This window comes from Phaenicophaeus curvirostris, chromosome 15 (assembly GCF_032191515.1).
Source record: "Phaenicophaeus curvirostris isolate KB17595 chromosome 15, BPBGC_Pcur_1.0, whole genome shotgun sequence".
Classification (NCBI taxonomy): Eukaryota; Metazoa; Chordata; class Aves; order Cuculiformes; family Cuculidae; genus Phaenicophaeus; species Phaenicophaeus curvirostris.
Genome location: NC_091406.1, coordinates 11,679,776 through 11,691,402, shown reverse-complemented (window position 1 = coordinate 11,691,402; position 11,627 = coordinate 11,679,776). Strand labels below are relative to the sequence as shown.

Below are 11,627 nucleotides of genomic sequence, written 5' to 3'. Positions count from 1 at the left end.
TCTAAAACAGCAATTAAAAATCAGTTTTCCCTTAGGTCTAGCTCTGATTGATGTGGTAGCTGGGATTTTATTTCATGTAGTAACATCTTTTGTGCTTATCAGATAGAAATATTTTTAGTTTATTTAACTTTCTCTTTCTGTCTTCATAATATATTCCCCATTAGACAGTTTTGGAAGTTTATTTAGTCTACGTTTACTCTTCCTTAGGTGATGAACGGGTAGTGCAAGAAAGAAAGTCAGGCAGGAAAAGAAATGCCTCTGGATACCATAAAGGTCAGTGTAACAATCACATAATCTCATTTCCTCTTTAAAGTTTACCTGGGAGTCCCAAACTTTTTTTTTTTTTTGCTTTAGCTCTGCCACTATGTAAAAAAGGAACTCAAGCCACGTGTTGCAATTCTGTGGTATTGCGGTGAAACAGAGCATCCCTTTCAGAGTTTACAAGTATTTATAAGGGAGCCAGCGCTTTGCTTCCTTCAGATCACAAAACAGACCTGCCTGACAACTTCAGCTAAGAGGCATCACAAGAAAACGTGAGTATTCCTTTTTTCTCTGACACTGGGGCAAGACAAATCTGGTACCAGCTGCTTCAGATGAAACTAGTGTAAACTTAAAATTATGTGTTTTAAAGTGTATTTACATAGTTGTCATGACATTTTTCTCAGAAGAGCATTTATACATCTATGTGCCTGGAGTGCACATAGTGTCTATATGTATATAGACAAATTGCTACCTAACTAACAGAATAACTAATGCTATAAGGTAATAATCTTGTGTATCTTGCCAATATTCATGTTGTTGGGATGTGTAAATCGAAAAATATATATTTACGCTCAGACCATTCTCTTTTTTTTAAAAAAATGCAACACCATTGACTTGGCCCTGCCTTTGGTTGAGGCTGGTCCAGATGTTAAGAGGTCCTTTCTGACATCATTTTTTCTGTGGTGTTCAGTGAAGGAATCTGTGCTGATTTACAGCAGCTCATGCTTCATGTCACAGGAAACACATTACGTGGGTAGGCAGTCCTCGTCTATTAAGCGCTTGGGCAACTGCACTGATCAGTTGTGTTCAGAAACTGTGTTTATTTCTGATTAATTTTTTAAAAATTGAATAATTTTCCATGAAAATTTTTCATCAAAAACCTGAATCAAGAAGCTTCTCCCTAAAATCAGGAGCAACTTTTCTGTTTTCAAGGTTTCAATTTTGGTGGAAGGTTGACACAGAAAAGAAGGCATGGTTTATACCCTTCTCCTCTAAGTTTTAGTTGATATTTCAGCTACTAGTTTTATGAGGCATAGTGATGAATGCTATGTTACCATGAAAGAAATTAGCATCTTTCAGAAAGTTGAAAAATGTATTTTTCCTTCACAAATTACGGATAATCCTATCTGCAGTAGAAAATCAGCAGGAGCTAAGAATGTTTGCCTTTTAATGGATTAATATACTGCTGACAGGCTGCCTGATAGCATCTGACCTTTCACTGAGATTCGCGCCTCTCTCTGAGTTGAGATGCAATGTGAGGTGGTTCCTCTCCTTGATACTCTCCCCAGACACCACACTTGCAGCTTCTGTTCCCATTAATAGCTGTGTTGTGTGGTGTACAAAATCAGATGGCACACTCTCTTGGCATTGGTCCAGAGACAGCTGACTTCTGATCAAGAATAAGGACTGCTAATAATAGCAGAAGCTGCCAGTGACTAATAGATTTGGTGCATGTAGAAATACACACATACTATTCCTCCAAAACCCAAATGAGAATGTTTCATAGCACATGAGAAGAAATCAGGAGGACTACTCCCCTTTCACTGAAAAAGAGTGATGTGGGAGGAAAAAAACCAAACCACTTAATTTTGTGTTTTTCATGTGCATTGAAACTCCCACTGATAGTAAGAATAGACTTTGAAGGATATGTTCACCCATCTCTTTTTCTAAGTCATATTCCTATGCATTTGGCTTACTCTCCAGCTGAAAAAGGTCTGAAAGCGTATCTAAATACCTGTCCTTAAAGCGTTTTATGCGCCTAGTGGTTACTACAATATTTGGCAAATGTGTTTTGTGCTTCATGAGGAGCTGTAGCTGTATTTTGAATTCAGGGCAAATATATATTTATATGTTGTGTATACACCTATATGCTCGTATATTCTTAAGTGGGATATATGTATATGTCCCAAATAAACACAATTATACACACCAATTAAATAAGCACCGATTATATACACCAACGTATATAAGCACCAATTATATACATGTCTGGCCACTTCTGTAAATGTAGCTGTGGCACTATATTTTGTAGGAATTTTGCCTGAAATAGCTTGCAAAATTGGTTAGATTTCTCAACCTCAGGTAGATAACAGAACCGTTACCAGCTAGGCAAGTCAGAATTGAGATCAGCTCTTCACTGCATCGCTGACACTGCTGTTACTTGTTGTTCCAGAGATCATGAAGACCAGCAAAACACTTCAGCATGTCCTCCATTTTATTCACGATCCTTTGTTTTAATTGAACTACTAACATGCTTAAATCAAGGAATATACTTATAAGCTTTGTATGACGGGAATTCAGTGTCCATTGATGCTTTATTCATGTAATCAGACTCATTGACATCAGCAGGGCTTTTCTTGCTTGAGGAATATTTGACTGAGGAACTTGGGAATGTTCCTGAGCTTCTGACAGCACAAGGGCTAAGACCTATGGACACAACAATTTCTTCTAAGTTCTGCAATTTCTTCTCTAAACAGATTTGCGGTGTCAATAACAATCAGAACAAAATCAAAATCTCTAGTACAAACCTGATATGCAATTTCTATATTGTCTAAGTGTTCTTAGAATGGGAGAAGGTTTCTTAGATCAGTGGAACTGACTGTCTTTTTCTTATCGTGTCCAGTATTGAGCTTAATTTCAGTACACTCGATAATCCTCAACAAAGTTTAGTAATTTTTTTTCCCCCCTGCAGATGTCTCACCTACTACTTGCCTTACTTTCATTATTTTCCTTTGCTGCCCTTCTGGAAGCGCAGTGGAAACTGAGGGAAAATGGTAAGCAGCCTTCACTTACTGAGACCTACAGGTGACTGTAGGAAACCAGGATATTTCAGAATTATCCTTGTGTCCACAAGTACAGAATTTGTTAACTATAGTGTCTTAGGCCAAAGTTCTTCCTATTTGTTAATGAATAACTAGCCAACTAATTGGTATCAATTGAAGAAATTCAAGTCCTAAAATGTTGTATTCTCAATGTTTGTATTAGAAACTGTCTTATTTCCTATTCCCTGTTCTCTTGTTTCAAAAGTTTCAATCATGCAGTCTGGAAGCAGAAGCAGTATCTTGTGACTTAGGTAACAGCCCACAAACAAACAAGTGATGAATTGTCAAAAAAGATTATTTCACAGTAAAATCTAAAACTTAGAAATAGTTAATGCAACTTTTCTTGTAATTAACTTAAATGCAAATACATTTGTGAAAATCCAGGTCAGTAATAGGCAAACCTTTTGAATGACTTACCAGAAAACTGGGCTAAATTCAGATTATCAAATCTGCTATTCTTCTTCACCCAGTGTAGCTCCATAATCCAGGCTGTCTTCAGTGCAATCATCCAAAAAGAACCCTAATCAAAATAAGAAAAGCATTCTCAAATGATTTTGTTTTTTTTTGTAAAAAGTAACTAACTTACTTTTCCCCACATCTTTACATTAAAAAATTACTTTTCCTATGGGTCCCTTGAGCAATACCACAGTGCTGAAAAATTGCAAATATATTTGCCAGTGTTGAGAATAATCTTCGTGCTTGAAATCTGTAAAATGTACCTTGCCTGTGCTTCAAATATCCAGAAGCTTCTCGGTAAGCTTCCAAGCTTCCTGCAGTTGCATCTTTTTGTATTATTTTGGATTGAGCATTTGACATGCATTTCTTGGTGTTTCTTCTTTGTGGTAAAGTCTTCAAGCTCTCATTCTGGCAGTGAAAAGGTCTTAGAGCTCACTGGAGCTCTGATTGCCTGAGCTGAGTGCTTGCCATGGTGTCGGTTCACTAAGAAACAAATCCTTTACGCTTCTTGCATTTAGAGGAGTCTCTGAGAGCACTGGATATCGTTGGGGAGCCTCTGACAGCAGTAGCATATCTGAGCAATAACAGTTAAATTTGAGAACTGTTGTCACACAGAACTGTATGTGAAGTTCTTCTGCTAACTGCAGCAAACAGATAAGAGAAGATAATATTTCTTTTAAGCAATTGTTCCAAATTATCTTGATATGTGGTGTCTTCTACTTTGGAAAGACCAGCAGGGCACTTCAGAGTTACAAAACGGCATTTAGAAGACCACATTTCCCTGTTGCAGACCACTCACCTCTGCAGTAGCTCAGTGATTCCCTGTCTCTTAGTAATTCCTCCATTTGGACCAGAGTGATAGAAGTACAGATTGTTCCCTGTAGGAAATGGAAAACGGCATCAGATACAGGCGAATACAAACCACTTACCCAGAGCTCCCCTCCTTCCCATTGCTCACACACAGACCTGTAATGCTGAAGAGGGCAAAGCATCATAGGTTTACACCATAGCAAAGCACCATAGTACGGAGGGGTTTTAGATGACATTCATTCTGTGGTCAAAGGCCACAGGAGGAATACTTGGGCTCAGTTTGTCCTGGCATCCTCACTTTTAAAACAAAGGTACCTGCCTATTTTCCCAGGTTATGTACCACCAAGAGATTCTCTGGGAACATGAAAAAAGTCACGTCTTCCATTAAAATGTCATCCCTATTGATCAGCAGGTTTTAAAGACACTGTAAATGTCTAGGTCAAGCCTTTTCTTGCAGTAAAGACTTCCAGGTGATGGTGAGGCCTTGGGCAAGAAAGTCAGAATTTTTTTAGCAGTTTAGAATAGAGGTGAAAGAAAGGGTTCAATTTAATCTTCACATTATTAAGTGTGAGTAGCTGCTAACATGTCCTTCTCTGCAATGTCCAGTGTACGTCATAGAATCAGAGTGGAATAATGAGACACCAGCTAAAAGAGTGGAGCTCACCTGTAACACATCTGATGAAGCGCTGCCAGTTTACTGGAAGAAGGACACAGCACTGAAAGGAACTGGAAAGACTCTGATTGCTGAAGTGAAAGAGTTCCCAGATGCTGGCAACTACACCTGTCTGGCAGCTGATACCCATGAAATCATCAGCTATGAGTTCTTCCTTATTACTAGAATTGACTTCAATGGGCAAATGATAAGATCAATTCTGAAAAGCTTTAAAGGTACATCATAAGATGATGTGACATATCTTGCTCAGCTTTGTGCCTTGGAGCTTTGGGAGGACAAAAGGAAGCTCTCTGGAGAAATGCATGAGAAATATCCACTTTAAAATGGGTCCTCTTCAAATGCTCTATTGATAGCGGAAGGCAAATGATTCCTTTTGTGTGTGTCTATGGTGGAGCTGATGAGCAGCATAGGGACCGTTTGCTATGGGATTAATTTAGGACTCTCTAGACCTATAGGAGGGAGAGATGGTAGGAATTATTAGATATGAAATAATATCAATACCACACCACTGCTTTTCTGGTGGGGGAGCAACTGACTTGCTTTCATCTCACAGACCAAGCACTCAAGAGACAGTTTACAAAACCAGGGCTATGTGATTTGTTAGGAACAGGAGCTGACCCAGGTTTTAAGTGCTGTCATTAGGGTTTCTCTATTCACAATCAATCCACTGGGACAAGCCTGTAATGTTTTGCATTTTCTGCATGAACCTCACTCATCTGTCTGACATTGCATCCCTCACTGTATTGCCAGGAACTTTAGAATTTCCAAGGCTTTTTCTCAGGCTCTTGGAGCCACATATCAGATACAGTAGGATGGTCTGCCAGTCTGGGACATCTAGGGCACAATATGGGGCTGTTGAGAGTTTGCAGTGCTGGGCAGCAGAAACTAAATACAACATAGCTGAGTCCTCATTCATTTCTCACGCTGGAAACATTCCACATCAAGTGCACGGGTGTGTGGAGGTCTGAGATTATCCACCACACAGGGTAACAAATGTAGAGGTTTATCAACTGAATAGCTGCAATGTTTCTTTGCGAAAGGAACAGTATTTTATATTTGCCAATATAAATCTCTTACTGATAGCTATCTGCAACTACGCGGGTATGCTCTAGCTCCTGTTAATAGCCACGTAGACATGGTTAATGTGGTTCTCTGTAAACCAGCCTTCAGCCACTAACTCTGGTTACAGGGCTTTTTAACTACAGGTGGCTGCCCAATGGGCAGCATTAGACTGTGCCTGTGCACTCACCACCTCCCAGAGCAGACAGAAATCTATTGAATTGCTGTCTTCTCTCTGTTTTGACCATTTTGGCAAAAGAGTAATTGAATCATGTTTTCTTTCTTTTTCCATCTAGAGCCAAACCAGACGTTTTTAAAATGCGAAGCGAAGAACTACTCGGGAATTTTCATATGTTCATGGATGACAGAAAATGAGAGTCCAGATGTAAAGTTCACAATCAGAAGTCTAAAAGGGTAAAAGCTTGTACTTTCCTCAACAACCTCATAGTAAGGCCGGAACACTCCTTCGTGTTACTCTGTGTAGGAGATCCTGGATTTTAGGCCATTGAGGACATGTAGAAGGCAAGGAATCCCACTTCCAGGGTCTGAATATCTGCAAAGTGTTTTGAGCCATCACAGGGACTAACTTAACAAATAAGGGCATGGAAGTTGCTCAGAAATTAATAAAGACTTGAAAATGGAGCAACCCCCACTGGACCGTTACAGCTGTTATGGTACAGCCACAGAATAGCTTAAGCAATAGCAAAAAAGAGTTCATGCAGAGAAGAAAGAGAGGAAGTTGAGCCAAAAGGAGAAACAATCATAGCACTGAGTCCCTTTGCAGCAGATCCAGTGGAATTAAAAGAGTGGGAGGCTGCACCCACTGCCAAAGCCACATGTCCACTGACAAGTCTCTGTTGAGGAACACTGCAGAAACCTGTGAGGGAAATATGTGAGGGGAACCTTGTGGGGATTTCCTACCTCCCACTACTCTTAGGGGTTTCTCCAAAACATGGAGTGCATCCTTGAGTAAATGTCATTTTGATTCATTAGAGAAAATACAACTGTGAAGTGTTTTATTTTGCTAAATGCAAAAAAATAGAAACAGGTAATACTTTATAGATGGCTTTTGTTACTTATTTCCCAATGGATAAATTTTAACTTTCCCTTATTTCTTTCAGCAAGGTTTTGGAAAGGGCTAAGGAGCAAAGTAAGATACTAGAGCTTGTCATGGGATGGTGGTAATAAGCAATGAGATATCTTCTCTTAGTTTTAAACACTAATTCCTTCTGCTAAGGCAGGGAGGCTTTTTGTGATTTTACATTAATATGTAATACAGCTCTGAAAATGTAAGAATTCTCACTGAACTGTTTCTGCAGCTGTTGAAGCACAGCTGTAAAATGATACAGGCAACAGCAAAACATTATCTTACCAACTGCATCATATCATTGTGGCAACACATTCTCAGAACAAACCAGCACTTCCAGTACATTTCTCTGTTCTTTATTCAGCTCTCAAGGTGATGTAACCTGCAGCAGCCCTGTAGCTCGTGCTGACAAATCAGTGATTGAATACACAGCCCAGTGCCAGAAAGAAAACTACTGTCCATTTGCTGAAGAGCACCAGCCAATTGAGATGTTTCTGGAAGTCATTGATGACGTGGAATATGAGAACTACACTAGCAGCTTCTTCATCAGAGATATTGGTGAGTAGACCAGGGATCACTATTAATGCTTAGCTTTATTCTTGCTGCTGATAGTGAAACTAACAATAATAGCTGATAAAACCAAGCTTGGGAATCCCTTCTGTGTTCTACTGTAAATCTATATCAAGCCCCCAGTTACAGGAACAGGGGAAAACAAATCTTAGCAGCAGTCTGGAAGAGGATGAGGAAGTGAAGAGTCAACATCTCCCTAGCTTGTGACCTCCAACCCTCTCAGCCCCACATCTCCTAAAATCTTCTGTAGCCTTCTTTATCAGATGGGCATGTTTTGGAGGGGGTATGTGGGAGAAGTCAGAGAATAGCCAATAACCCAGCAGACTCTTCTCTGAGAACTGCAGATTTACTCAGGTAATGGTTAATGCTATGTAATTTTACTCCTGATCCATTCTTTAAAATGAGTATCCAGGGCAGGTTAACAGAAACCAACTCCTGAGTTGTGGACCAGTTGTGACCATAATGCCACAAGGCACAGGAAAATGAACCAGCATCCTGAAGAAACAGATGTTTTGCTAAATGCCCTAATGGTCAGCAGGGTCTGAAAATGTTCCTCTGTGTCCAACTAAGTCCTCTGCAACAATTCAGGCGAAAGAAAAGGATCTTACCCAGAAAGACTCTGAGAGTGTGCTTAGTTTTCCACAAGAACCATACAAGGCGTTCTTACACATCATGACTAGTCCTCTCTTAATCTCATGGAGGGTCCCAATGCTGATTCCTATAGAACTATCTATAGCAGCACACCAGCATCTCGTATTATGCTGCTAATGTGAATTGATTCCTTCTGTATTTTCTCTTGCAGTAAAACCCGACCCACCCCAATGTCAGTATGTGGCCACAAATGGAACAGTGACCTGGACATATCCCAGAACATGGAGCACACCAAAGTCCTACTTCCCTTTGACTTTCAGAGTCAAAGTTGAAAGTACAAAGAAACACGAAATCCAGGTAGAGATATAACACTTGCAACACAATTTTCTTGCTTGTACAGATCGTGTAAATAAATATAAGCTTAGTATGCAAGAGTCATGGGCTCGAATTAAACTTTTAAAAGGGTGGGGGGTGCTGAGACCCAAATGTGGCAAGGTTCATCTTGGCATTAAAAGACCTCCTTCCCGGTTCTATGAGTAAGATCCAAACAACGCACTCTGGGGTGGATGCAACCCTGATGTAATTGAGGAGATGAAATCATGACCAGCATTGCATAGCTGTGCTAACGTGAGAAAAGTATTTACTAATTCATTAGTAGGTTACGTGGGTCTTACTGTGGGAAAATCACAATTTCCAAATCAAGAAGTCTAGGATCGGTTGCACAGATTTCCTTGTATGTTGTTTGTACCTGGATAGCTCTGACTTTCTTTACAGGCATATGTCAAAAAAGGATTCAGTGACTCACATGGCACCAGTTCTGTGGACACTAGAGAAGACTACAGACTTTGCTGCTCACTTTACAGTGATAAGCTAATGGTTAACTAAATATTGCTACACCGATTAGCTTTAAATCATATAATTATTTTGCTTCATTTGCTAATGTTCATGGATACGCTAAAGGGTACACAGCAGCAATATGGTGATTTGCCTAGGTTGGCAAAGAAATTAACTGGAGCAGAACTGAAAAGAAGCACACAAACCAGCTGACCACAGTGCAGGTCCATAACTCTAGCAGTGCTGCACTTCCTTGGTTCAGCAATCAGAAATGTAAACAAATGTGCTGATCAGTCCAGTTTGTCAATCAAAGTCACTAAAGGACTTGTTCTATGTGAAAAAAAAATAAGCAGGTTTGTACCAGCAGATGGGGCCGTTCCCCTAGTGCTGACTCCGTGATTTCAGTAGGGTTGTCTTGTACAATCCCTTTAGGTAGAAAAACTGGTGAGTCTGCTGTGTTTCTTGTACAAGCCACAAGCCCTCAGAGGAAATTTCAATGGCACTGAAAATTGGAAACTTCTGGGTTTTTTCTTTTTTTTTTTTTCCCAGTGCTGGGAGAAGAAGGAAAAAGAGAAAACCCCAAATAACAAATAAATCTCTTTTTTTTTGGAGGACTGTATCAGTTTGGGGGGTTGGATCACTTTACATCACTAACTTCCGTGGAAAGTGGGTGTTTTAGTTTGTTTCTACCGAGGCTCAAGGTCTCACAAGTCCTCGTGACTTTAGTATCTGCGGGCAAAGATCGATGCCGTTGAAATGACAGACCAGCAGTGGGGATTTTGTGCTTGTTGAAATCTGCCTGGCACTTTCTTGTGTGTTCTGCCTGACCTTTCCAACGAGCTGATGGAGCCCTCTTCACAGGTCTATGACGCTGATGAGCAGTATTTTCAGATTCCAATGACTGGTCCAAAAGACAAGATCTCTGTGCAGGCCAGAGATCGCTACTACAACTCATCCTGGAGCGAGTGGTCTTCACTTTGCAGGTAAGACTTAAAGCTTCTGCTGGAGGAGTAAGGGTGATTCCTGCCTAGGAGAGTAAGGAGTCTATGAACTACTTCTGCTTCTTAAATACTCATTTATTTCACACTTCCACATGATAATTTTTGTCTCCTGAACGTTTTTTCAAGAATAACTGCAAGATAATAAACACGTACATGTACACGTACATGTATTGAGCTGTCTAAGCAATGATTCACTTAAAAAAAAAAAGAGGAAGCATTAGAGCACATTTAAATCAGAGAGAAAATAAAAGATGTTCATGGACATGGGTAATTTTACACCTAACTAGGCAATTGCATAATATTCGTTAAGAAAAATATGAACATTTGGGTGTTACTAGTGTGGCATGTGCTGTTTTTTGCCCTTTCTGTTCATTGATATTTATGAATCAATGATGAGTGTCCAAATACAGCAGGCAACCCAAATAGAGACAAATTTTGCAGGTTTTACCAGCAAAATGAGAACAGGAGTGAGAAAGAGATATCTGTTATTTGAAAGAAAAGCTATTGGCAGCTTCTGCCAGTCCTAGGAATGGCTGTTTCTGTCTTCTGTGAATTTATCAGTGTTCTCTGATGGCTCTAAATTACTCTCAGCCTAGATTTCCAGGTCAGAATGCATTATTAAATATGGAAATAGCCTCCTTCAAAGGAGGATATAAAACCTTTTTTTTGTTTGTAATTTTGAGGTGTTTTTTTTCCACTAGATATAGATGCAAACCCCTGACCTCCAAGTTTTCTGAGTCACGCTTGAAAAGTGTAAACCTGTAGCCCCATTGAAACACTTGAAATGAGATGACACTGCTCTGTGAATCCAATGTCATTGGTACAGGGACATTTATAGACACCAATGGGAACCAAAGGAAATTTTCTCAGGGGCCATAGCTGGACAGGTGCCTAACTCATCTGTTGAAACTGAATCCCTAATATTCATCAGGCACAGGAACTTCTCAGCTTTGCATTCTGTTATCCTGAGTCCTTTACAGAAGCTGAGTAGTTGTGTTTCACTAGGTGGCTCAGGCAAGCAAAGCTTTATTGAGCAATGGAATAAAAATCTAGGTCTGAGGAAAATAAAGATAATTCTTATGTAAATTTTCTTTCTCTTATTTTACAGATAAGCAGTAAGAGATTCTAGGAGCTTGGCACAATGTTCCTAAAGAAAGCAAAGAACAAATTAGCAAAAGAACATAAGCATAATTAGAAGAAAAATTCTGCATTTGAAACTATTAAGAAGACATAAGATGCCTTTTTTTCTAATACATTAATATGGTCCTAATTTGGCAGTTTGTTTCACTTACCAAGATATGAATAGCATCTTTAGCATATTTCATGTTATATTAACATGTATAGTATTTTGATGCATTGCTATCAGCTATTATTGTAGGCTCCGCCTATCACTGTGTTGCATTTATTTATTTATTTATTCATTTATTTATTTTATTTATTTATTTACCTAATATGAATTGCAA

General features: G+C 39.4%; 1 protein-coding gene across 2 annotated transcripts; it reads left to right on the top strand.

Moving 5' to 3' along the window:
* The first annotated feature begins 206 nt into the window (after window positions 1–206).
* Window positions 207–11,563, top strand: IL12B (interleukin 12B). 2 transcript variants are annotated; one of them, XM_069869163.1, is made up of 9 exons: window positions 207–273; window positions 355–533; window positions 2,954–3,035; window positions 4,956–5,237; window positions 6,378–6,495; window positions 7,533–7,726; window positions 8,541–8,686; window positions 10,025–10,146; window positions 11,273–11,563. In XM_069869163.1, the coding sequence occupies exons 3-9, from the start codon at window positions 2,954–2,956 to the stop codon at window positions 11,274–11,276; spliced, it is 948 nt and encodes a 315-aa protein (XP_069725264.1). In that variant the 5' UTR covers window positions 207–273; window positions 355–533; the 3' UTR covers window positions 11,277–11,563. The 2 variants fall into 2 exon arrangements, with proteins under 2 accessions (XP_069725264.1, XP_069725262.1); XM_069869161.1 differs by lacking the exon at window positions 11,273–11,563 and having other exon boundaries at window positions 10,025–10,150.
* Window positions 11,564–11,627: the final 64 nt, after the last annotated feature.